This window comes from Callorhinus ursinus, unplaced genomic scaffold, assembly GCF_003265705.2.
Source record: "Callorhinus ursinus isolate GAN/ISIS: 27379988/994484 unplaced genomic scaffold, GSC_fseal_2.0 scaffold1, whole genome shotgun sequence".
NCBI classification, from domain to species: domain Eukaryota; kingdom Metazoa; phylum Chordata; class Mammalia; order Carnivora; family Otariidae; genus Callorhinus; species Callorhinus ursinus.
In genome coordinates this window covers 109,882,673-109,910,642 of record NW_027397063.1, presented here as the reverse complement: position 1 = coordinate 109,910,642, position 27,970 = coordinate 109,882,673, and the positions used below count along the sequence as shown (strand labels likewise).

The following is a 27,970-nucleotide window of genomic DNA, read 5'->3' as shown; positions in this document are numbered from 1 at the left end:
AGAAGGTTAGGAGAAATAGTTTGGCTAGAGAGGATAGTTCCTAAGGGTGTAGTGCTAGATATAGTCTGGGGTCAAGATTGTGGAGGTATCTGGCCTTAATAAAAGTTTATCGATATCGGAAGTAATGTAAAAATAAGTAACTATTTTAGGAATACTTTTCTTTTTTTCTTTAAGATTTATTTTAGAGAGAGAGAGCGTACAAGTGTGGGCACGCATGTGTGTGTGGGGGGTGGGCAGAGAGAGAGAGGGAGAGAAGCAGACTCCCCACCAAGATCATAACTTGTGCCAAAATCAAGAGTCGGATGCTTAACCAACTGAGCCACCCACGTGCCCCTAGGAATGCTCTTCTGACTGTGGTGAGCAGGATGGATTGGAGGAAGAAAGGTGTAAATTCAAGGACAGTGCCTAAGAAGCTGAGGCAGAACTCAAGGTGTGAAATGATAAGGATCTGAATGGAGTTGGGGGTGGGCACTGGGCATGTTAACAGTGGATAGTTATTTGCTATTGCAAAAGAACAGGTAGGGTTTGGCTTCTTGATTTAGGGAAGCACAGGAGAAAGAGGAATTAAAACTTGATGTTTTAGGCCTGGGTAATTGGAAAACAGATAACACTAACAAATGGGAATGTCAGGAGGTATAGTTGCTTTCTGGAAAAGGTGATGAGTCCAGTTTTAAGCTTGTTAGATTTGAGGTAATGTTCAGGAAATGAGCTGGATGAAAGGAAATATTAAAACTGGGAACACAGACTTGATCAGTTGAATAGAAGAGATAGTTGAAAATAGGAGTACACAAACTCTTTAAGAGGGAGGGAGCTCACAGAGAAAAGCGGACTTGAGAGTTTTACTTAGAACAGAGGTAGCAGAAACATAATGCAAAAGTGCTTGGCATTTATTTAGTAGATGCTCAGTAATAAAATCTTTAAAAAGACTATACTTAAGAAATCTGGCAGCAAATGCTAAAAAATAGTTGGGGTGGGGAGGCTTTTTTTTCCCAACTGTAGAAGGCATTATTTTTGAAGGCTATAATAAATGGTACTAGTAAGAATCTATTAATCATAATCAAGGCAGTGCTATACTGAGAAATTGTAGAAAAGACAAATTTACCCTTTTTAGTTGCAAAGTAATTTTCCCTCATCAAGATAAGGAAGTGTATGAGCACTGAGTAATATATGGAATTGTTGAATCACTATATTGTACACCTGAAACTAATAGAACACTCTGTTAACAACACTGAGATTAAAATAAAATAAAAATAAAAGAAGATAAGTGGTATATCAGCCATAACAATAATCATAATTCCCCTTTATTGAGTTCTTTGTGCCACCATGATAAGCCCTTTACAGTTTAATTCTCTAAATAACTCTATAAGCAAAAAGAACATTAGAAAAGTTAAACAACTTGTCCACTGTTATACATTTAACTATTAAGCAGAATAGCTGGATTTCACAGGCAGATCTAACTGCAGGTTGAAAGCCAAACTGTAGTTGTGTGGCCCTGGATTTGACTTCAGCGCAGACACTTGTTAGTTGTGTGACATACTGCTCATTCATCTCATAAATATTCAAAGCTTACTCTATATCAGGTGCTTTGTGTCACTGGGGCTACATAATGCCCTCAGAGTGGTCACCGTTCAGGAAAGGAAGCAAATAAGACAGGAATCACTGTGTGGGGTGTCAGCATACTATAAAAATCAGCTAAGGGGAGTAGGAAGCACGTGAAAAGGGTGTGTTTTATAGAAACCTTAGCAGTTTATACTAACAACTGGACTACACCTCTTGATAAATAAAACTGAATTTACTTCTGGCTCATACATTCAGTATCTGTGTGACCTTGGGCAAGTTATTTCTCTATGCCTCAGTTTCCCCATATTTAAGATGGAGATATTAATAATACCTATCATCTGAGTTTGTTATCAAACTAAGTTAACAAATGTAAAGAGCTCAATAGTACCTGGTACGTCTTAAGGGCTCAGTACAAGGGGCTTTCACAACATATAAATATATCAAATATTCAAGATGTACACTTTAAATGTCTTACAGTTTAATGTGTAATTATAATTCAATAAAGCTGAAAAAAACAAATGAACAAAATAATTTTCCTCAGTCTTAAAAAAACCCTCACAAATATGTAAATAAGTAATCAAAATATAGCACAATTAAGCCACTTGTATGTTTTTGAATCATCATAGAAAAGTGAAAAGCACACAGAAATTTTAAATTTGTTATAGAATGGCATGAATGTTAAGTTTTTTTTAGAAAGAATAATGGTATATTAGAGTCATTTAGGAAGCTTATTAAAAAAGCAGATTCCTAGCCCTATCCACAGATAACCTGACTCATTCATTTACAGGGATAAATTTATGCTTTTAACAGCATGTCAGGTGTTGTTCATGTAGGTGGTCTGCAGACTACACATTGAGAAAACAAATACGAGAATTTTTCAGAAATAAGGAAGATGCCAAAGAAACCCCCACCCAGATCCAGATTACCAGCATCAAAGACTTAAAGACCCTAGTTATTTTTACTCCTCTACTTATACTTCTCCCCAAAAATCTGTTTCATAAAATGAACATTCCTGAAAGTAAAGAATATACATTTTTCTAAAATTAATAAATGTAGTGGCTTACACATCATGGCCCAAAAAAGTAGACAGTTACTTTTCTTCACATGGCTTCAAATTGTTTTTTCAAAAATTTATTAATTTGGCTAGGAACTGTAGTAGATGCTTTCACTTATATTAATATTCCCAAGAATCCTGTGACATTCTCATGGTAGCGATTAGGAAAGGGTGCTTGCTTTTGGCTTCAGGTAACAGAAACCCAATTTAAAGTGGTTTAAACCAAAAGGAAAGGTACAGAATAGCAGAAATCCAGAGGTAGGGTAGATTTTAGGGTTGGTTGAACAGTAATTGAAGAATGTCATTCAGGACTGAGGTTTTTATTCATCTCTGCTTTGCCATCTACAGTGCCAACTTCACCCTATAGCTGGTTTTCCTCTTGGTTATAGGATAGCTGCTAGCTGGGACAAAGGTTTCATCCTCTCATTCACATACAGGAGGAGGGTTGCTGGTTTTTCATGGCTCTTCCAGAAAATAGCAAGGACCTCACATTAAATTAAATTAGGCCAAAATTAAATCACTGTGGTAATCAGATGGGATTACTCTTGTTTGGTTCAGACTAGTGTTTTTGTTCATCGAAGGAGTCTTTTTAGATGTTTTCTTCCTAAATGCCCCTCTCTGAAATTTTAATGCCATGGATATTACTGTATGTTTATATACTGTATGCTTTATACATAAAAAAGAATAAGTTTATCACCCTACGCCCAGAATTCATGGCCTGGACTAGCTCAGGATCACCCCTGGAGCTGTGGTTGGGTTCCGCTTTCCTTGAAGCGAATAGAAGAGAGAGTTGAAATAGGAGTACATGTGAGGAAGGTATGGACACAGAGCAAAAATGTGGGTTCTGTTAGGATGGAGAAAGTAGTAAGGAAAGAATAGATTCTGGGTAGGTAAGCAGCAGTGGCCACTATCCCAGCTGAGAGACAGAATAAGTGATTTTTTTCTTTTTTCAAGTACTGGTAAGTGGTAAAACAATTCAGACCAGGATTTCTGGCTTTAACTGCAATGCACTATCCACTAGAATTTGGTTGTTCATTTTTAGTTCAGCTTGGAGGTGACTTCAAAAATGGAGAGAATCTTGGGCGTTATAATCAGACAGTTATGGGTCCAATTACTGGTTTTGTACTTACTGGTTGTGTGAACATGTCACTTGAGCTCTATGAACTTCATGTTCTTCCTCTTTGAAAGAGAGATCATAATTATTACCAGGTTGTAAGGAGAATTAAACAAGCTGGACATGTAAAGCAACTAGAATAATGCCTTTGTAAATGTTAGTTCCTTTCCACTAATATTTTCATTTTTCTTTCTGAAAAATTTCAAGTGAAGGCTTAGGAATCGATGGTCTAAGAAATATATTACTAGAATTTACAAAACTATTAATTTAAAATTCATCTCCTAGTCCCTTTCAAAGTTATTTTTTTACAGAATGGATACTGTAGTTAGCATACTTTAGGAATTGTCACATCTGCAAACCCTATTTGGGTATGGTAACAACTCCACACTGTAAGCTCTGTAAAGATTGAAGGAAAAGCTTGTTGTAAATGGTTTGTGATGTGTGCTGGTTGCAGAAAAGCTGAATGTTCAGTACAAAGAAAATTTATAAGTTGCTTTCAGTTACATGGTGATGACCCAATTTGCCATTTATGAAAATTAAAAGATGTTTATGAATGTTCATCCATTCTTTATTTTCTAGGACAAATCTATTAGCACTAGTTTACCTGTCCTAGACTTAATAGATGCCATTGCACCAAATGCAGTTCGTCAAGAAATGATCAAGAGAGACAACTTATCTGAGGAGGACAAGCTGAACAATGCTAAGTAAGCTTTTTATGGTTTAAATTAGAACACAGTGGCTCTTAAATTTTGTAAGTCCTTACAGGTAAGGTTACTACGTCTTTAACATTTTTAAGTACAACTTATATGGAGACTATGATTTAAAGACTTTCAAACTTAACTTTCTCGTAAAGCACTAATCTAATCAAAATAGTTCATTCTTAACATATATTAAGTGAAAACACAGTAGCTAACAACTAATAAGATATTTTTCTTGTCTTTTCAAGATATGCCATTTCAGTTGCTCGAAAGATCGGTGCCCGGATATATGCCTTACCTGATGACCTCGTAGAAGTGAAACCAAAGATGGTTATGACCGTGTTTGCATGCTTAATGGGAAAGGGACTGAATAGAATAAAATAATGAAACATTTAATGATTTTCTGCCACATTAAACACATTGAATGTCTCACAGTTTACAGAATTCTGAAATGTAGTGGGTATAAAACCAGAGATTATTTGTATGCTTAGACTAGTTGTATAATTCATTAATGAATTCAGTATCTTTTTCATACTACTTAGACTTTGTCAACATTTTTGGATAACGCAATTAATTTACCAGTCAATACTGATAATAATATGCTCATTATCAAGCTGATATTTCATAATTAAATTATTTTCATTTTCTGAAAGTCTTATTAAAACAAATTCATTCTTTTTCATGGTTCAAAAAAGATCAGTGTAGAAATTTTTTTGCATGTCCTGCTGTGCTTTGATTTGTGTGTGTGTGTATTTGTTAATTTTGATCACAAATGTATTCTAAGTCATTATCCAGGTTCTCTTATTTTTTCCTCCAACTATGTGAGCTTCAGCTTTTCTGTAAATTTCTATATTGTCTCAAATTTTTAAGTGACAAGTATTGTTCATTAAAACTTTTTTATATATGAGAACTAACTCTTGAATAAACACCAAAATACATTCTCTTGTATAAGTAGCAGGAGCTTTTTACTTAAAACTTAATTTTGGGGCACCTGGGTGGCTCAGTCGTTAAGCGTCTGCCTTCGGCTCAGGTCATGATCCCAGGGTCATGGAATCGAGCCCTGCATCCGGCTCTCTGCTCGGCGGGAAGCCTGCTTCTCCCTCTCCCACTCGCCCTGCTTGTGTTCCCTCTCTCGCTGTCTCTCTCTGTTAAAAAATAAATAAAATCTTCAAAAAAAACACAAAAAAACTTAATTTTAACTGTACTGATACTTTATGTATGCTAGTTTATAATACAGCTTTAACTATGCAGCATATATGTTGGTAGGCTGTTATTAGAGAAATATGTGTGTGTGTATATATAATTTTTTTTTTTTGCATCTGAATTACCCAGGTCTTCTTAAGTGGTATGTATAACTGGTCAGTCAGGCAACCATTAAGTGTTTATCATGGTCCCACTACGTGTATAATAACTTTTTAGTTTGTAGATATTTGGTACATGAAGATTTCTTTTAGAAAATATTCATTTTGGATGTGCATATAGCTATTTTTCAACTGACTTCTTCCACATATTTATAGCAAAACATTGACTACAGCATCTCAAAACATGTTAATTTTGACCTATACTGAAGCCCTAATTTAGAAATTGCCCACATCTTTAGCAGAAAATAACACAAAGCTAATATTCAACACAGAATATTTTCACATGTTTTTTCCACAGCTTCCTACAAATTGACAGTGTTTGGTTAATGCTTGTGTTACTTGGGAATAGCTAACCCTCAGACCTATTTTTGTGTGAATTTCTGTCAGCAGACAGATTCTGCTGCTAAAAAATGAATTGAGAAATCTGTTTCCTCCATCATCCACTGTGAGAGTGAGCGATACTGCTATGCAACAAAAATGCTGTCACTTTATCTCCATGTGAATGAGTAGTTTAAACCCCTCTTCTACCATTGATTAAAACAGGTTGGTAGAGTGAGACTACTCATGTGTCTCAGATTTTTTAAATGAAATCATCAATAGGTGGAACTTTGAAATATATTCTTCTACAAAAGTGATTTCCTTTCCTTTTATATTTTGATGACTGTTTTCTTATACGAAGATTAAGATATGTTCTTGCTCTAAGAGATTAATCAATGTTTCCCCTTTTAATTTTTTTTCACCATTATATTTACTAAGTTATCTGATTTACATGAAATTTGGCATTTTAGGGTGTTCTTTTTCTCACAAAATATATTTAATAAAAACTCTGTGTATGTACAAATGTGTCAGTGTTCATTTCATTTAAAGAATATACAGCCTTGAAAATTAATCTATCATAAGTTTATTTTCCAGAAAAAATAATTTTAATTAGTAAAACAAAAGAAATTTATTAGATTATTTTTTGGGGAATGAAGGTGGTTCTGTGGTTCTTTAATATGAAGAATTTTAGTAAAGACCAACTGCATTATTACTACGATTTAGTTTGTGCTGAAATAATATGAGGGAATCAGTTGATTAACATAAATTTGTTATGATTCAGGTATGATGCTAGAAACATGGGGATTCATTGAAAAAATATAGATTCTCTAACTTCATGAATCTTATATCCTAGTAGAGAGAGATAATAAATAGGAATTTTAGATAGTGATAAAATGCAATAGGGGAAATAAAACGGTAACGTAATAGAGACTGATTTGGGAACTGGGGTTAAGATTTTGGTTTGGGTGCTCAGGAATGGTCTCTCTAAGGATGTGCTATTTAGACTGAAATATAAATGATGAGGAGGTAGGTGATAAATGTTCAGCAGAGGGAACAAGTACAAAAGCTCTGAGGCAGGAAAAGTCTTACAGACATTTTAGTAAAACAAGCAAATGTGACCTTGAGTTTGGAGATAGGATCTGTTCTTGTTCTTTTTTTTTTTTTTTTTAAAGTAGGCTCTATACCCAGTGTGGGACAAGAGTTACATGCTCTGTTGACTAAGCTAGCCAGGTGCCCCGTTCTACTTTTTGGGGGCGGGATCTGTTCTATTTTTAAGACTAGATCTGAATCTGGATTTTTCTCTTCTCCAATTGAAGTTGATGGCTCTTTTTTTGTACCTACAGGTTGGGGAGTTGTTTTGAGTAATGTGCTGCTTCTGAATCTTGCATGCCGTTGTTCATCATAATTCTGTCATTAGTCTTACTATCACAGATGTACAATAAACCCATTTTATAGGGGATGCTAAAATACCCCAATTTATGCTGGATAAAATATGTACCAGAGGCAAGAGAGAATATGCTGCATCTGAGATGATTCAAAAAAACTTCTAAAAAACAGGACGCAGTTGCAACACTGGCTTATTTTGAAAAAGGATAGACCTCTAATAACTTTGCCTTCTAGGATAATCTACTAAAAGTAGGTTGGAATTCCCCTGGATCTAAGAAATTAATCCAACCCCTGTGGGAGTCCTTATGGATGAGAAATCACAAACCCAGAAGCTTGAAAAAACTTAAGAGTAAAGTAGTTTTTATACTTGGAGCTACCTGAATTTTTACCTTTCAATACTCTGGAACTTTTGGATGGGTCAGCATTAGAGTTAAAATTTTACTAGACTATGAAGATTGTGTAAGTAAGCACACATATAAACCCCCACATACGTACCTCTGTGTTCAAGGGCTACAAATTAGCAATGAACAATTTTGACAGTCCACCAAATATGCAAACTTGGAAACAATATAGAATGGGGAAGATTTACGATACATTAGAGAGAAAGAAAAAGCTAAAATGATTCAATAGATGACTATTTTGAAGTAAACACATGACAATGTTTGGAAAGATGGGCAATCTTGTCATCTACCTAAGGCCTCCTATTAGAGAAGATATAAAGAGTACTTTGAATTGTGAGAAAGTTATATTTGGGAAATTTGGGAGTTAGTGATGGCAAGAACAGAGATGGAATAAATCAACCTGAATAGGAAGTATTTCCCTCAAATATAAGATATTCTGATGTAAATTTACTGCCTTTAAAAACCTAAAGCAGTGAGGGCACAATTTTGATTTTTCTATAGTTGTGGGAAGCAATAAGAATTATTAAAGACATGAGTTGTAGTTTTATCCCCTAGCTTTTAAAGGTGCAAGAATCTGCCTTAAATAAAAGCTTGCTTTAAAAAAATTTATTCAGGGGCGCCAGGGTGGCTCAGTTGGTTAAGCGACTGCCTTCGGCTCAGGTCATGATTCTGGAGTCGCAGGATCGAGTCCCGCATCGGGCTCCCTGCCCAGCAGGGAGTCCGTTTCTCCCTCTGACCCTCCGCCCTCTCTCATGCTCTATCTCATTCTCTCTCTCAAATAAATAAAATCTTTAAAAAAAATTATTCAAGAAAGTAGTACTGTGTTTCAGTTAGCTTTTGCCTAACGCACATCTTTTAAAATCAAATTTATAAATGTGAAGAAACCACTGGAATGACTGTAGATGCTAAAAATGCGCTTATCCAATGGCTACATGTTGGTACACTTGAATTACATGCGAATAAATGTATGACATCAAGAATGTTATGCCAGTTTTATATCACAAACAAGTTGTTGAAAAAATAGTCTAGAAATGAGTTTAGCTAGTGCAAACACACACACACACACACACACACACACACACACACAAGCACAAGTCTAGCGGCGTGACCAACACGAAATAATTAGACAATTCCACAAGGGGGGTTCGACTAAACATTAAGTCGTCAAAGGTTCAGTACCCATACCGCTGCATGTTTACATGCAGCAGGGGACCGCAGGTAAATTACCTCAACAACCCGGGTGTGGAAAAGTCGCACTGGGCCGTTCACTTAGCCCCCACCAACTGGATACCTTTCGAGGCTGCAGCGGGCTGGCGAGGACCGGGGGCGTGGCGTACGTAGGCCCCGCCCCCCACAACGGCCCCGTCCCCCCGAGCCCGCCCCGTTGTCGTCGCTATAGCAGAACGGAAGATGACGTGAGGAGAGTCGCGAACATCTCCGGGCGCAGCTGGGCCGGCGGTTCCCACAGCCCGGGAGCCCGACGTGCGCAGAATCGCTCTCGGAGCTCCTTCCCCACAGATCTCTTATCCTCCTCCCGGGCTGGGCCGCCCCTAGCGCGGCCCCTGCGCCTCCTGGCACGGCCCCGCGCTCAGCTGCCGCCCTGGCGCGCGCCACTCTGTCGTCCCCGGAGGGGCGCGGACCGGCTCGGCCCGGGCGCCGGCGACTGGGGAGGGGGCGCTGGCCCCGGGGCCGCGCATGCGCCGCCACCAGTCTGGGGCTGTCAGTGGAGGGCGAGTGCTGGCTCCGTGGGGAGACTACGCCCTTTGGGGCCAACGGGCCGCGCGCTGAGGCGGCCGTGGGAACGACTCATCCCTTTTCCAGCCCTGGGGCGGGGCTGGGGTCGGGGTCGGGTCTGGTGGGGGCCCCGCCCCCGTCTCCTGGCCTGCCCCCTTCATGGGCCGCGATGATGGCGGCTCTGTACCCGAGCACGGATCTCTCGGGCGCCTCCTCCTCCTCCCTTCCTTCCTCCCCATCCTCCTCTTCGTCGCCGAACGAGGTGATGGCGCTGAAGGATGTGCGGGAGGTGAAGGAGGAGAACACCCTGAATGAGAAGCTTTTCTTGCTGGCGTGCGACAAGGGTGAGAGCTAGGCCCCTTTCTCCACTTCTGGGCACCCCTGCCCTCCACACCCTTCACCCTTTCCCCAGCCTCACCTTGGGTCATTCTTCCCTCACGCGCGGAGCTTCTGTACCGCCTCGCCCGCTGCCTCTCCCGGGCCACCCGGCACCGCCTCTGCCCTGTGAGTGTGGAGCTGGCGGGCGGGAGCAGCCGGCGTGCAGCCCTCGGAGCACCGCACCTGGGGCGGTTCTGGCCGTGGCCTCCCTTTGTGGGCTCCGGTGTTTAGGTAGAGACTTGCCGACCCAGACCTCCGCCTCTGCTACTAACCCCCTGAATGACCTGGTCTCCCTCTCCGAGCTTCTGTTCTTTCTTTCTGGAATCCCACAGGGTTTGTCTAGTTTGGGACCTTCTAGTTAGAAAATTCCATGACCTTGCTTAGGGTTCCTCGTGTTTATGGGCTCTCACCTGGTTTTTGTTTTTCTTTTTCTTTAAACCCGTACTGGTATTATTAGCTTCAGCCACCCATTGCCTTGGTGTTCAATGACTGTTGAATGGGATTTAGGTATGTCAGTATCCTGGGTGGAGATAAAGATAGGACTGGAGAAATTATGCCTTAGTGCCAAACTTTTTTTTTTTTTTTAATTTGCGGAACTTTGTTCGTGCTTTTCATTGGAGAAGAAGGTTTATTGTCCTTGAACCTTCTGGAAAAAATGGTCGTGCAAAACAATTACAGACAAAACTGTGGAATGTATTTAATGTGTTTTTCTTTCAAAAAAAAAAACCAACTAGAAATCAATCACTTTTATGGCCATAATAAAATCTCTTCACTTAAGCATGCTTTATATTGATGCATATAATAAAAGGAATGGGAAATTGATTGCCCTAAGAGGGCTTTTATTTCCCACATGTAAGAAAATGCTGTAATTTTTTTCTTTCTAAATTTATTAAGTTGCCTTACAATGGCCATGCTCACTTAGGAATACTCTGTTTAGGATCCTGCAAACTTCCAAACACAAACTCAAAGGGCAGCTTACACTGTGAAAAGATTAACTACAGAGGATTTTTTGTTTGTATGTATGAGTGTGTTTTTAATAAATCACAGCCTTTCTCACCTCTCTTACTGCTTTTGAAATAGGATTTTATTTACACAACTTTTTGAGAACACATTAACATATAAACAGTCCACTTGTGTCTCTTGTCAGACACTTTTATGTTCTTATGTAATAGTATTAAATTACATTATGGAAGCTTTTGTTAAAGTCCACCATGGACACAACTTTGAATAGACTTGGAAATGTAAAGAAACAGAATATGTTTATAACCTCACAAAAGTCACTGTCTGTGGATTATGTAAAATTACTTAGTATTACTGACGTGGATTATCTGAGTTCTCTTCCCTCAAAAATTCTCTGAGAGGGGAAGGGACAAGATTGTGTTGTACTAGAATGAGTAAGTGGCTGCTGCATCTACCCCAGCTTACTGAGCTGTGGTTATTTTAAAGCAAACAGAAAGTATTTCAAGAAAGGGAATTTAATATTGCTGTCAACTGAGGACAGAGGAATGTCATAATGGAATGTGGTTGGAGAAAGTACTTAAATGGTATGTATATTTAGAATTATTGCATGGTATACCTCAAATGAAAGTTTTCATATATGATAGTTTTGTAGCCTATCCAGTAGTGTTAGTTGAAATAGCTTCCTATTCTTTGCCAATTTCCCATTTTATAACATTAAGATCCTCGGAGAGATTTAGCTTTTGGGGGTGGGGTGGAAGATAAATATGCATGTTTTTTTTTTTACCCTTCTATAAATTAAACATTTTTTTACATGAGTGAGATTAAATAGGTATTTTCTCTTTCAGGTATGTTGAAATGAATTCTTGGCTTAGATTTGGAAAAATGGTTTAAATTACATATGTTTATGGTATACAATTTACATTGAAAAAATAAATTTGAGTTATAGCAGTATTTTTATTTGCTTACATGTTTATATTCACTAATATTGTTAAGCCTTTTTTAGTGTATTTTACTTTTAATCTAAAAGTAAGAAATTTCTTGAAGTAGCGATAGCTTCCACTATTACATTGGAGCTTTCATCAAACTGAATAGCAAACATTTGCTAAAACAGGCATTAGGGTAGAGTGTATATGCTTTTCATAGATGATTTCATTTTATCCTGACAACCCCATGAGCCAGATCTGTTGTTATACTTATTTTACAAATGAGGAAAATGAGGCTTAGCAAAATTTTAAAATCACTTTGCCCAAGGTTACATTAGCTAGGAAGTGGTAGAACTCAGATCTGCTTGAGCCTGCACTCTTAAACACTATGTTGTATTGATCTAGTTGTAGTTGAATGAATGAAAATCATTTGTGTTAGAAAAGACATATCCAAATTTGGATTTACTAGTTGGAGATTAAACTTGCTCTCTATGAATGTTTTATAAACCTTGATTCTGTGGATTATATTTATCCAATAAAAGTGAAAAGCTTTAATAGCACTAGAACAAATCCACACTGTCGTATCTATGTTTCTCATCCTTTTCATTTAGAAATCCTACTCTATGTGTACAAAATGTTTATCATATAGTCCATTTAGGGAGAATTCCTAAAGCAAAAATTATGGAGATTTTGGTTATGTGTATGTTAGTGGATGTTAGTGGATGGGTGTGTACACATTGAGGAGTAAAGGAAAAAAGTAGGAAAGAAAAAGATTTTATGTTTGATTTATAGCTGGCTTTTATGAAAAATGAGCTCAATATATCTAGGTAAGTGCTGATCTCCAGGTAGTGGCTGCTTAATAGTGGCTGTTATTTATCTTGAAAGTAGGTCAGAATCATGTATCATTGGTTCTTTGTATAAAATTTAGAAGAAGTCAAAGTTCCTGTACTAGTGACAATCAAGTTAAGTATGTGCCCTAACCCCAGTAAAATTCTCAGAAAGCACATTCATATTCTTTATAGACATAGAACGCTGCAACTCAGAGGTGAAAGATAATTGAAACAACAGCTGGCTATTTTATGAAATATTAAGCAGGATTCTTATGACCACCTCTTTCCTCTCTCATTGAGAGTTAATGTGATAATGAGCCACTTTTATTTGTGGGAGCCTGTGGTTTACTCAGGCCTGATGGCTGGAGAAAGGGTTACTACATCGGTTTAGGGAATGCCTAACTAAGTATAGTTCATGTTAATTTACCTCTTTTAATGTAACTTGAGTAGATGGTAGCTTTTAGTATATGTTCACGAGCTAAACCTATATTAACCCTTTAATATGCTATGATCAGTTCTTGTGCAGAGAAAGGAAATAATGAAAGGACTTAGTCCGGATTTAGGACCTTTCAACTCCCTATGAAGGGCATTTTCAGGAAATTTCTATTTGCAATTAATGAGTCAGGATGCCCTTCTTGAAATTTCAGCATGAGGGCACAGGAGGGATGGAGAGAGCTGTCCTTGGGCTCAGTCTAGTCTGAGGTCTTACGTCACCTTTGTGGTAGGATTTGCTGCGTTGTGTAGAAGGGTGCCTTGATGTTTGAATTCTTACATGAATTTGCATAACTTTGGACGAAGCATGCTTTTAAAATGGGCAGCATTTCTGGGAGAAGTAATACTAAACTGCCATTTTAATAAGACCGTACTTAATATATTTAATGGGACTTTTTTAGCTAACTGATGTAAACTAAAATTTTATACAACTTGCAACATCACTGATTTGCATCATATACCAGTCATACCAGACTCTAATTACAAAATAAACATTGCTTCTAATTGTTTTTCTAATAGATACAAGAGTATACTGTTAATAATTTTTAATTTGTCAACTTACTTACTATAAAAAAAGCATCACCTTCTATGCTGTAAGTATAATTTTTTTCCTACAGCAGAGTGAATCTTTGCTCCTTTGCCAGATGATATTCATTATCATTAATAGTCTTCATTAACAGTCATAAATGGCTAAGAACTTACAGTAATAATTGTCTTTTTTCAAAAATATTCAAACATACCATGTTTTTGAGTATCTTTAATTTTTAAGGTTTCGTTTATAAGTATGATTATAAAACAGGGATTTATGAGAAATATTGGGTTTTGCACATTTGGGTAAAACTACATTTTTAAGTCACTTTCACTGTAAAAGTCTTGCATTTTTTTCTTTTTAGAATTTGGTTCAAACTAATTTGAAGTTTGCTATAGAGTTAACATTTTAATCATTATTGTCACTATTTGTATTTACAGATCCAGCAACTAAATTTGATCATGTCTTTGTATTTTTTTTACCTCGTTATTCTTTTTCCTTTTAATAATAAAATCTTTTTTTAAGTGTCTTTAGTAATAGTTCAATTAGATTGTTACAGTTGACACACTCAAAAAGTTTGTTACAGAAACTTAGTTTGAAAAGCTTTACAGATTTTTTTGACATAAATTCTCCCATACTTCACAACTAACTGAAAATTTGGATACTATAAAATTAAACTAAACTGATCAACATTAATGCTCCCATTTTAGTGATACTAAAATTTACCATCATATGCCAGAAAATAAAGAGATGCCAATGAAGAAGAGATGGAATCATCTATTCTTAATTGATATTGTAACATTTCTCCACTGTATTTTTTTTTTTAAGATTTTATTTATTTATTTGACAGAGAGAGACACAGTGAGAGAGGGAACACAAGCAGGGGGAGCAGGAGCGGGAGAGGGAGAAGCAGGCTTCCCGCAGAGCAGCCCAATGCGGGGCTCAATCCCAGGACCTTGGGATCATGACCTGAGCCGAAGGCAGACACTTAAGGACTGAGCCACCCAGGCGCCCCTCTCACTGTATTTCTTAAGGGTTTATCACAGTTGGCCAGGGTGAATCGATTGCTAAAGATCCATGAGATTACCCTGGTGTTTTATATATCATTTTATTTTTAAAAATTGTTGTTTAGTACTCATTACATTGATTTCATGACTCCTGGTGGGTTGCAACCTGCATTTTGGAAAACATTAGTCTAGAAAGATCACAGTGAGTAAACAGGAGAGTTGCACAAGGTTAATAGGGAATGGTAGCAAAGCTCAAGTGCCATAGGGCTTAGTAAGCCACAGTGAAAATTTTGGCACTTATTTTAGGTGTGATGGAAAATCTCAAGATTTTTGGGAATTGAGTGATTTTAATTTAAAAAAGATCACTCTGGCTGTTAGATGGACAGTGGATTAAAGGGGTGGGACTAGAGCAGGGGCTAGAGCAAGGTTAGCAAACTATGGCCCACAGGCCAGATCCTCACCACCTGTTTTTCTAAGGCCTGTGAGCTAAAAATAGTTTACATTTTACATTTCAAATGGGAATAAATCAAGAGAATAATATTTTATAATAGGAAAATTATATGAAATTAGAACTTTAGTGTTCACAAAGTTTTATTGGAACACATTGGAATTCATTTGTGTATATGTAGTCTGTGGCCGCTTTTGTGCTGTAAGGGCAGACTTGAATATTTGCAACTTGAGATAATATGGCCCATAATGCCTGAAATATTTACTATATGGCTCTTTATAGAAAAAGTGTGTTGAGCTTTGTATTAGAGTATTGGCAGCTATTTCAGTAAAGAGTCTACTGCAGAGGGGCGCCTGGGTGGCTCAGTCGTTAAGTGTCTGCCTTCGGCTCAGGTCATGATCCCAGCGTCCTGGGATCGAGGCCGCTGAGCGGAGAGCCTGCTTCTCCCTCTCCCTCTGCCTGCCTCTCTGCCTACTTGTGCTCTCTCTCTGTCAGATAAATAAATAAAATTAAAAAAAAAAAGAGTCTATTGCAGAGTCCAGGAAAGAGATGATAGTGGCTTTGACTGTGGGTAGCAGTATACATGGATACAAGTGGATGAGTATGGGAACTATTTTGGAGGGGGAGCTGAGAAGGCTTGCTATTAAATTGGTGTACTAGTGGAATTGATTGAAACGTTTATTTTCCCTTCACCAAAAAAAGAACCATCTAGCCAAAAGGTAAAAAGATTATGTTGCATTTCCTTGTATATATTACATTTTAAAAGACAAACGATTTATGTAACTCTTAAAAGCAACTTGAATATAAAATGAAAAGCATTCATATATTTGACATAAAAGGCATTTAAATTGTAATCCTTGCTCTATAACTAGCTTCTTGCTTTGTATTTTAAATTTACTAACCTCTTTGTACATATACACTCATACCAAATATTAAGACTGTTCTGGGCTTAACAATGTAGCACATTGTTTTAAATGGCTTGCAAATGTAAACTTAGGTGGAATACTTAGAAACCACTCTAGTTTCCTATAGATTCTGTGACTATAGCATGTAATTTTTCATTTGCATGAGTATGTCAGCTGTCGCAGGGTGGAACTTCTTATTTTTAGGGATGAAAATTACTTACTTGGTTTGATTTTTTAAGTTTTATTTTCTCGTATAGTCCCCTGACTGTAATGGAAATAGTCTTTGAAACCTAAAGCTGGAGTATCTGACATTTGCAATACAATTACTCTTGAAACAGCAATCTAAAGTTTTAAAACAGGTAGCAGTTGTTTCTTTCCATTTGCTATACCTGAAATTTATAAAATTTTATAAGAATTGTACTTATACAATTTTTTATACTTTTCTGTCTCTGACAAATGGCTGACTTAGATAATCTGAAAACCCTTCTGCTTCAAATCACCTAGAAATGTCAGTTAAAATATAACAAATGTCCATTTAAGTGAACAGCTGATCTTTCAAGAAATTAAACACTCATGATCCAAAATGATCTGAAGAACAGAGGAGTGTGTGAGCTAACATTTTGGCTACTCTGTGGATGGGGCAAGAGTTAGTTATTGGTCCAGGCATTATAGGGATTTGAATTTCAATGCACATATGGAAACAGGTTATAAGGCCTTGTGTTTGTACAAAGTGGGAAATTAGCACAACATCCATACATAAAATCGGGATCCTTAAAGCACTGTACCTGTAGCAAAGGGGTAGATGAAGAAAAGAACCCACCCACCAGCACTGGGAGACTACAGTGAAGCTTGTAAGTAAGAATTTGCAGCTGTAGTCCTCTCTCTTGTTGGTTTGGAGTTTGTTTGTTTACTTATTTTTAATTTTTAAAAAAAGATTTTATTTATTTATTTGGGAGAGAGAGAGAGAGAGTGAGAGAAGGAGCAGGGGGAGAGGGAGAAGCAGACTGCCTACCAAGCAGGGAGCCCAACATGGGGCTTGATCCTGGGACTCCAGGATCATGACCTGAGCTGAAGACAGACACTCAACCAACTGAGCCACCCAGGTGCCCCCAGGGCTTGGAGTTTAATATTACCTACTTGGTCTGTGAAAACCTAAACTGAGAAATAAATATAAAAAAGATTGATAGGATAGCAAAACCTCTGAGTTATCCAGAAGAAGGAAACAAAACATCCTTGATGTTACAACCTTTCAAACTTTAGGCTGCCAGGATTTCCACAGTTAATCTGCATGAAGAGTTTGCAACACCCAATTTAAAAATTCAGAAGACAGTCACCCATTCTCAAGAATGAGTCAGTAGGGGCGCCTGGGTGGCTCAGTTGGTTGAGCGACTGCCTTCGGCTCAGGTCATGATCCTGGAGTCCCGGGATCGAGTCCCGCATCGGGCTCCCTGCTCGGCGGGGAGTCTGCCTCTCCCTCTGACCCTCTTCCCTCTCGTGCTCTCTGTCTCTCATTCTCTCTCTCTCAAATAAATAAATAAAAAAAAATCTTTGGAAAAAAAAAAGAATGAGTCAGTAGACACAACACATAGGATTAAATCCCTGAGGCCTTAGATAATACCGTATAGAAATCATAAAATAAGTATGTTTAAAATGACTAAAATCTGGGGCACCTGGGTGGCTAAGTCGTTAAGCCTTTGGCTCAGGTCATGATCCCAGGGTCCTGGGATCGAGCCCCACATCAGGCTTCCCGCTAAGCGGGAAGCCTGCTTCTCCCTCTTCCACTCCACTTGCTTGTGTTCCCTCTCTCGCTATCTCCCTGTCTGTCAAATAAATAAATAAAATCTTAAAAAAATAAAAATAAATAGAATGACTAAAATCTTAAGGAAATGAAAACAAGGTAAATCAAAAGATTTGGAAAGGAATCCAATAAAACTTAAGTAAAAAATAGTCATTAAAAATGAATGGGTTAATAAAAAATAATAAGTACCTGGAAGATTTGAAGAAATTATCAAGAATATAGAAGAGAGAAAGAGGAACAATAAATCTTTAGAGACACAGAAGTTGGAATGAGATGATCCAACATAATGTTTAATAGAAGTTCCAGTAGAAAAAAGAGTAATATGAGGATGAAACAGTATTTGAAGAGAATGGCTGAAAATATTGCAGAATTTATGAAGGGCAGAAGTCTTTAGATTCAGAAAGCCTAATGAGTCCCTAGATAAATTAGTCCTCACCTAGACACATCATGAAACCAAAGAAAATGTAGAGCTTTTATGGGAGGCATTCTCTGACCACTAATATATTGAAATCACCTGAAATAAGGTTTTAAACATTGGTTTCCAGTAATAGTGCTAAATTTTCACTGGTCTATCTGTATGTTCACTATTAGTTCAGCTTGTGACTGAGAGCTTCACTTTGTGAAGTGTTTGGTAAGTTTTTGTCATGGAACAAAAGTGTTTAAATATTAATTAGTAGTGCTATGAGGAAAATATTTCTTTTTGTGACTAGTTTTCTTCTTGAGGGAACTAAGGAAATATACCATCAAAAAAACTACTATTCAACTTCTTCCAAAATGTGTGGGGACTTTAAAGTCATTGGCTAAAAATAGCAAATTTGTTAGAAGTTTTAACAGAAATCTGTTACTTTTCCTTATTCACCCAATTAGTTAAGTTTTAGGGTTTTTTCTTTCTGTATCATGAAATTATTCATTTCTTTTTCCTTGGGGTTTCCACTCTGATTGTTCTTTTCCTGGTTATTATTCATAGACTTTTAAGGACAACTATATTTGCAAGTCATTTAAAATGGTTTATTGATCTTATGTTTCAAAAGTTAAATGAAATAAAACAAACAAAACCCACCTGGCTTTATTTATTTAGCACTTCTCTTTTGATTTATTCTGCCAAATTACTGCACTAGCTGGTGAACAGACAAATATAATGGGCACTGGGTGAAAATGATGACTTCTGTACTTATTCTCATTTTCCCCTATGGGTCAGTTGTTTTGATGTAGACAGAATGGAGTTAGGCAGAAGGTAACCTGCATGCTCCTGACAGGTGAAACTTCACTTTGAAATATTCTCACTTGAGCCTTTACCATCATTAATCCTAGTTCTGCCTTAGAGTTTTGAGCTGAATATTCCCTGGCCATGTAAACAGGTTCATTAATGAGATAAGGTGTGTGTGTGTGTGTGTGTGTGTGTGTGTGTGTGTGTGTGTGTTGGGAGAATGGGGAGGAGAGGAGAGGAATTTCTGGCAGTGTGTGTGTGTGTGTATGTGTGTGTGTTGGGAGAGTGGGGAGGAGAGGAAAGGAATTTCTGGCATCCTTCCCTTTTACTATGCATACCCACTAGCATATATATATATATATATATATATATATATTCATACTGCTTTTCCAAACTACTTTTCCCCTATAAAACCACTTCTTAATATCCTCTGCTTGTTTTTAGATCATATTTTTAACCATTATTATGTGCCAGTAAATGTGTTTATGTATTTGAGGTCTAAAACTTAAATCCTGTACGCTTCTTAGGTTTTTCTAGTTTCCAGTCCGTACTTATGGACATCATTGCTTTAAATATCTTCTAAAAGTTTCTCTCCTTATAATCAGTCAGTTGTGAATTTTAAACTAACAACTTTTATTTCAACTGCACATTTAAAATTTTTTCTTTTTGCTTGCAGCTGAGGTACATACTATTTTATCAGGATAAGGTTTTCAGCAAGGAAATGTTCACATTTTCTTTGCACATTTCCATATACAAAAATGAGTTTAGGTTTTTAAATTTTATATCAACAGGCTAAGTTTTTACAGTCATTCTTATCTAATATGTCTTGGATATTAAATTATGTTTGTATATTGTTATTTAGGTGACTATTATATGGTTAAAAAGATTTTGGAGGAAAACAGTTCAGGTGACTTGAACATAAATTGCGTAGATGTGCTTGGGAGAAATGCTGTTACCATAACTATTGAAAACGAAAACTTGGATATACTGCAGCTTCTTTTGGACTACGGTTGTCAGGTACAAGGCTAGATAATTCTACCAGTAGCTTCTAAATACTGTTAGATATGCCATGTTCTCTTCTTTCTTTCTAGTTTCCTTTCATCCCCCCTTTCTTCCTTCTTTCCTTCCTTTTTTTTTCATTCTTATCTTTCACCCTTTATTTTGTCTTGAGCCACTAAAAGTTTTAAAAACAAACCAAAAAAAGCCTTTTTTAAAAGTATATTTTGACTTGATTTATCTTTTCCCTCCAAATTTTTACTTCCTCCCTTATATGTTTTATAACATCTCACAAAGGTAAATTATCACGATTTATTACAGATGACTTTGTTTTTATTACTTACGTTATTACTATTTATGTTATATATCTAAAAATAGTACACGTGTTCTGAAGTGTCAGGGGAACAGGTTGTTCTCTGGCTCATGTAATTTACAAACATAAGAACAAAATGCTCCTGACTCACAATGCAATTTTCAATTTGATTTTGATTTTCTCCTGTTAAATTTTATTAAGTTTTCCTTTTGTCTGAAGTTTAGTGTTTGTAACTAAAGATGAACAAATTTTTTTTAACTGGAAAATATAGACCTTTCTGTTTCTCTTTATATCAGTTCACATAGAAAAGCAGGCATGCATATAAGTCTTGAGAGAATTCAGTCAAGAGATTCTGAAAGGAAATTTAATAATATTATTTTCCTTTTCTTTTGGGTTTGCTTATGATGGGAGCACATGAATCCTGGCACTTTTTTTTTTCTTTCAAATAGTATGATTGCTCTGTTGTAGCTTCAAATTAATGAGACTTTTTTTTTTTTTTGAGTGGCATCAGGAAGCACTCACAGAAGATTTTTAAAATATAAGTAGGTTAGTTCTATGTACATATATATGCATTGCAATCTATGGTACTGTCTCTATGTATACATAGAGCAGAAAAAGAAATTGCCTTCCCAGCAATTTCAGTTACCCAGAACACCACTGAGAATCAGAAAGTAACAAAAAACATCTCTGAGCAGTAGCTGCCATGAAGTTTTCCATTTATAAACTTTAGTCATAGGAGTATGAGAGCCCTCCTTCGACTTTAACAAACTTCAGTCCTTAGTCTTTAATGCATAGAGAATCAGAGGGGCAACAGAAGGAGCATGAGGGCTGCAGTGAAACAAAATGGGGCACAGTACCTCTGACTCTCTTTAATAAAGAGGTCAACAGCATTCATATCTGATAATCTCTAATTAATGTTTACAACAATGGCCAGAGTAAGTAAGTAAAAGTTAAATTATATTCAGTACCTATTGTTTTAGAAGACAGAAGAATATGTATAGTACTTCTGAAAGTAGAAAACTTCCATCAAAATAGTTTAAATTTCAAAGTTAAATACTTAAAGGCATAAGCTTCAGTTACCTAGAAAATAAGGTTATAAAGAAAGACCTTGATGATTCTGGATAAATGAAGTATTATGGTATAATCGTCATTTTTGTCTTTTTACATATATGATCCTATGTATATAATAATTCTGCAATATACATGGTTCTTTCACATGGTTCCTGATCGTATTTGAACATCATAGCCAACCTATATAGATATCACATTTTATAGATCAGAAAACTGAGGCTCATAGACTTTAATGAATTGCTCAAAGTTCTGAAATAAGTGAAGGCAGAGCTAAGATGCAAACCTGGTCTTCTGACTGCAAATCCCATGCGCTTTCCAGTTTACTGTGTTCTGTCTCAGGTTACCTCTGTCTTACCTATCAGTCAACAGATGTCCAAGGCTTTCCATGGGGTGTGATTGTGGAAATGAATAAGGAAAACATGAGTTTCATACTAAAGGATATTAAAACTAATTGGATAATGAAAGTGTAGTTGACCCTTTAACAATACAGATTTGAACTGCATGGATCTACTTATATATGGATTTTTTTACAGTATAGGACTGTAAATATTTTCCTTAATGATTTTCTTAATATTCTTTTCTCCAGATTATTTTTAGAATATAGTATATAATACATGTAACATACAAAGTATGTGTTAATTGACTATGTCATAGGTAAGGCTTTGGTCAACAGGAGGCTTTTAGTAGTTGAGTTTGGGGGGAGTTAAAAATTATGTGCAGATTTTCAATTATGTGGGGGGCGAGCACCCCTAACTCTTGCATTGTTTAAGGGTCAACGTGTACATACAAGTTTCAAATCAATTAAATAATGCAGATGTGTATTTGATACGCGCTGAGTGGTAATAATACTTGACCCTTGTATGTTACTTTGAGGTTACAAAGTGCTTTCATGTACTTTCTCTTATATTATACTAGTGGTTCTTGACCGAACAGTTTTGCTCCCCAGGGGACATTTGATAATGTCTGGAAACATTTTTGGTTTCACAGTTGGGGGATGGATCAATACTGGCATCTAGTGGGTAGAAGCTGGGTATGCTGCTTAAACATCCTACAGTGCCCAAGACGACCTCTACAACGAAGAATTACCTGGCCCCAAATGTCAATAATGTCACTGTTGAGAAATCATGTTTTATACTTAAACTTTTGTGCTTTACAATAGATATTTTGGAAACATAGAAAAGAGAAGGTTACTGTGGATTGAGCTAATCAAGGTTTCATGGAACAGTGTTGGTTGAGCTCAGCCTTCAAACATCAATAATTGTCAATATTTTTATAGTGATACTGTGTGCCAGGTACCTTAAATATATTCACTTCCTTAGTCCTCACAACCTATGAGATCGGTACTATTATTATTTCCTTATTATGGAGGAGGAAACCAAGGTACAAAAAGTTTAGGTAACTTGCCCAAAGACACTCCACAAATGGCCCAGCTGGAATTAGAACTCAGGTTCTGGTTCCAGAGTCCATGTTTTTACCTACTACCCAGAGCTACTCTCCAAAATATGTAGATCACTCCAGAACAGGGGATGTGGGGAAGGATGTTAACAAAGATGTGCAATGTATATTTTTGAGAAAATGAATTGACTTAGCCTTTTGAACAAAATCTTTGGGTTGGATAGTAGTGGGAAATATCTGGAAAAATAACAAACAAAACCAGTGAAAAGGGCCAGAATGCCAGGCTAAGGAGTTTGGGTTTATAGAAAATGGGCTCATTAAATGATTTTTGAGAAGGGATGTGTTGTGTCCAGTGGTATTTTGGGAAATGTATTTTAGTGGCTGTGTTCAGTATAGATTGAAAAATGGCAAGTGGAGAAGGCTATAGCTTGGGTGAGCAGTTTTTACAGTAATCCAGGTCTGAAGAAGTTGAAGCCTGACCTAGAATAGTAGCTGTAAGGATAGGAGAAAAAATGGCAGTTGTGAAAGATGTTATGAAGGAAGAATTGATAGAACTTAGTATTTAAATTTGGAGGGGAGAATTGTAAAGGAGACCAAGATGATTTGAAAATGTTAAACATAGGTGGCTGGGAGAAGGATGAAAGAAACACAGGAAGTTAAGAAGTAAAGATTGGGGCAGAGAAATGTGAATTTGGGTTTTAGCCTCATTTATTTGGGGCATATCAAGCAGTCTCCAAAAGACAGTTACCGATGGAAATTACATGTGTAGAGAGAGGTCAGGCTGGAGAGATACAGCAGTCATGGACATGGGACGATCACTTGCATCATGAAAGTGGATGAAATTACAGAGGAGAGCGAATGGCTGGTGCTGATTCTTTCTCAGGGAGCATCTACATTAATAAAGGCAATAGAAGGAAAGTGTTCCATTAAAGGAGTTAGGATAGTGCAGCATTGTTAAAACCAAAGGAGCAGTTTTGATGTGTTGCTTAGAAATCAAAGAAAGTGAAGGGGTAGGAAGGGCCATTGGATTTTGAAACTGGCATCAATAGAGTTAGAGAAAATGATATGCATGATTGGAGAAGTTTGACAAAGTGAGAGGAAGAAAACTTGAGTGGGACAGGATCAAGTCAAGGTAGCAAAGAGTGAGGAAGTATTTCATATTTTGGGAGATGGAGGCTAGGACTGGTATTTCTGTAAACAAAGGACCAAGTTCCTGTAGGAGACAGAAAAGCATTAAGTAGAATACCAAGGTGGAAAACTTAGCTTTGGAAAGGAAATAAGAAGCTTCTTACTCTGAGTCTAGAGAAAAGAGTATGAGATTTGTTGAAAAGACATTTTCTGAGGTGGGAAGGAATATAGTAAGCAACCTCATTAATACATAATAAATATACATATTGAATAAATTTTAATAAGGGATGGTCAAATATTTGTGAGAAATTGGGAAGCAAAACTAATGAGGACATTTTGTCCTATAGATATTTTAAAAATAATTTAAGACTTTTTTCATTCAGAACTTCCTTTGATTTATCAAATAGCATATGATTTGTGCAGAATAAGTTAATGGTAACTCCTTATTTACATGACTTTTTTACACAAATATTTTTATACCTGAAGCTTATCCTTTTAAGCATTGAGAGATTTAACATGAATCTTTCTTTATTCTTCACTAAATAGTGTGTCTGAATATAATTTAACTTTATCATCGTAAGTGGGAATCATTGAAAATATAATTGTTTTACTTTGCTTTGTATAATCTGAAACTATTAACATGTTTGTCCTTATATTAAATGGCTTCTGACTGCTCTGTATTGATAGTTGTTTTCCTATACTGGTATTTTATCTTTTCAGTAGTCAGCTTTTAGCAATTTTTTCTTCATTTCTTTCTATTTTGTTAGTTTTTATCTAGCTGTTTCCTTATTCAGTAAAGATCTGAAGAATACTTGGGGAAAGCAAGTTATCCTTCATTTGTAGACAACTCTTAGTCAGTGTCATTGAGACAATTCCTTCTGGGAAATAATGCCCATGAAGTTAGTTTGTCACAGCTCAATATAGTTTTTTTGGAAATTTGCAGTTGGATCCATGGCTGTGTTTCAGATGGTTGGAGTTGACTGGTGTTTTGACTTGGAGAGCAGTAGCATTACTATATAGTTAGCTTTATAGGTTAAAATTTATCATAAATGAAATGTTTAGTAATGAACACAATTCTTTTTGTTTGCTCCACTTGACCAAGTATGGTAAAAATTGAAGAGAAATGTTTGCAAAGCAGAAGAATAATGATGCTAGATTTAAAGAATAGGCTACAACCCAGTGAACCTTAAAAGTTTTAAGGGATAAAAAATTAAACTTCTCATTGGGGTGGGGAGTTTTTTCTGTGGAAATACATAGGCAGTTCCTAATGGTTGAATGTGGCCCCCAGTTCTTTGGGGTGATTATTTCTATTTTTAGGTATCCAAAGTCTGTCGTCGTTTTTAGTCAAAGTCGTTTTTAGTCCTATTTTTGACATCTAGATAACGTTTGTGGAAGCTTTATTCCTTTCAGCTCCAAGAATACTAAAGATCTGATATGGTTTCATTTTCAAGAGAGAGTGTTGATGTAAATGGTTATTAAAGATTATAACAGTTTTTAAAATGTACAGATTGAAAATAATCAGGGCACTCTCTTAGATTAAATCATTATTTGTCCCCATGTTTCCCTTCTGCCTTTATGGTTTTCCTTAAAACAAAACAGAATAGAACAAAACAAAAAGAAACCCAAAAACCCGATGTCACAGTTGCCAAGTATGGACTGTACACTTTGTTACAGAGTGTTGGAAAGTCCCAAATGCTCAGCTTCTATTTACTTTTTCCTCCCGTCAGAGTTGGAGTTTCAAAATGAATGATAGTTTGGGAGTAAAACTATAAAGTCACTTCTCCCTCTTTTCTCCAGGAACATTGGCAGCCTAGTTTTTTGCAGCTTTTACTTGATAAGATTGCTAATATTAATGTCAAATTTGTAACATTTCAGTTAGCCATATAGGTTTTAAAGTTGATACCAGAGGGCGCCCCTTATCCTCATGGTTGCATTGATGATCATTTTTTTTTAAAGATTTTATTTATTCATTTGAGACACAGAGATACAGAGAGAGAGCATGAGCGGGTGGGGGGAGGCAGAGGGAGAAGCAGGCTCCCCGCTGAGCCAAGAGCCCTATGTGGGGCTCGATCCCAGGACCCTGGAAGCATGACCTGAGCCGAAGGCAGACGCTTAAACATCTGAGCCACCCAGACGCCCCTGATGATCATTTTTATTAGAATGAACATAATCCTTTACCAGTAGTAATAGTTCTTGGCAATTTCTTTAATAGATCTGGAATGTTAAGATTCTTTTTGGTTCAAAGTTCACAAGTAAAGGTCTTGAAAAAAAATTTCAGCTTTGAATACTCCATGGATCAGCACTGTTCCATTAATAAACCCTTCTAGCAAGCATTTATTTATTTATTTTTTTACCAGCTTATGCAGTGAAATCAGCACAGAAATTTGTGTGTGTACGCAAAAGTACTGCTAAGGCAAGCAAATGTACTCTTTGGACAGTCTAAATTTTTAAAAATTTAGTATTACTGTACATAATACAGCTTAAATTTAAAGATAGTTTTATTTAAGAATTAGTAAAAATAAATAGTTTACCTTTTTATCCTCCATTTTCATTTTTAACCTTTTTTTTTTTTTAAAGTCCGCAGATGCACTTTTGGTGGCAATCGACTCTGAAGTAGTGGGAGCTGTTGATATACTACTTAATCATCGACCAAAACGATCATCAAGACCAACTATAGTAGTTAGTACTCTTAAATATTTATTAATTTGGATTTTTAAACCAAAATAGATCTCCTGACCCATTCCCATTTTTTTCTTCCCCCAAATTTATTTTGTTTTAAAGAAATGGATTTTTTTTACTCTGTAAAATATTGCCTTAAAGTAAGTAGATACTTGCAGGAATAATTAATTTTGCTTTCAGGAAACCTTTTTTTTTTTTTTTAAGATTTTATTTATTTATTTGACAGAGAGAGAGAGAGAGAGAGCACAAGTAGGCAGGCAGGCAGGCAGAGGCAGAGGGAGAAGCAGGCTCCCCGCTGAGCAGGGAGCCCGATGCGGGGCTCGATCCCAGGACCCTGGGATCATGACCCGAGCCGAAGGCAGACGCTTAACCGACTGAGCCACCCGGGCGCCCCTTCAGGAAACCTTTTTAAAATTAGTGATATTTCCGTAATCTTGTCAGTGTGGACCAATATTTTTAGTTTTGGACATTCTATAGATTAGGTTGAAAATACAGTTTCCAGATGGATTTAACAATTAAATATAAACAGTGAAACCATAAAACTGGAAGAAAATGTAGGTGAATATTTAACTGATTATGAGTGGAAAGACTTTCTGATCATAAAAAGCAATGGCACAGCCTTTGGCTGTATAGAAGTTAAATTTCTGGAATTCAGATATAGAGCAAAATTTAGAAAGCAGATGAATAACTGGCAAAGATATTTTCAAAATATGTCACAAATTCATAATCTTAATAATTGACAAATTGATGAAAAACACCAAGATCAGAAAAGGACATGAAAAAAATCTCAGAAAAGAAAATATAAGATATTAAAATTTACTACTAATAAGATATGAAATACTAATTTTTGCTTATCAAATTAGCAAAGATTATTTTATTTCTTTGTTTAAATTTTAGTTAGTTAACATACAGTGCAATTTGGTTTCAGGAGTAGATTTCAGTAACTCATCACTTACATACAACACCCAGTGTTCATCACAAGTGCCCTCCTTAATATCCATCACCCATTTAGCCCACCCCCACCCACCTCTTTCCATCAACCCTTAGTTTGTTCTCTGTCATTAAGAGTCTCTTATGGTTCATTTCCCTCTCTCTTTTTTCCCCCCCTTCCCATACTTTCATCTGTTTTTAAATTCCATATATGAGTGAAATCATATGGTATTTGTCTTTTTCTGACTGACTCATTTCACTTAATATATTAAAATAATATACTCTAGCTCCATCCGTATCATTGCAAATGGCAAGATTTCATTCTTTTAATGGCTGAGTAATATTCCATTATATA

The 27,970-nt window shown here is 36.5% G+C and overlaps 2 protein-coding genes across 9 annotated transcripts in view; both read left to right on the top strand.

The window, feature by feature from the left end:
* The window catches only part of PLS1 (plastin 1), a 96,838-nt gene extending 91,760 nt beyond the window's left edge, over positions 1–5,078 (top strand). For all 3 annotated transcript variants that reach the window (XM_025881157.2, XM_073899054.1, XM_073899067.1), the window contains 2 exons: positions 4,308–4,432; positions 4,675–5,078. In XM_025881157.2, the coding sequence (XP_025736942.1) occupies positions 4,308–4,432; positions 4,675–4,810 (261 nt within the window). In that variant the 3' untranslated portion in view covers positions 4,811–5,078. The remainder of the gene's footprint in view (positions 1–4,307; positions 4,433–4,674) is intronic.
* Positions 5,079–9,314: 4,236 nt separating this feature from the next.
* The window catches only part of TRPC1 (transient receptor potential cation channel subfamily C member 1), a 70,720-nt gene continuing 52,064 nt past the window's right edge, over positions 9,315–27,970 (top strand). The window contains exons 1-3 of one of the 6 annotated variants that reach the window (XM_025881119.2): positions 9,315–9,970; positions 19,966–20,120; positions 26,584–26,685. In XM_025881119.2, coding sequence (XP_025736904.1) covers positions 9,796–9,970; positions 19,966–20,120; positions 26,584–26,685 — 432 coding nt within the window. In that variant the 5' untranslated portion in view covers positions 9,315–9,795. The remainder of the gene's footprint in view (positions 9,971–19,965; positions 20,121–26,583; positions 26,686–27,970) is intronic. The other 5 variants (XM_073898995.1, XM_025881137.2, XM_073899001.1 and 2 more) reach the window with 5 other exon arrangements.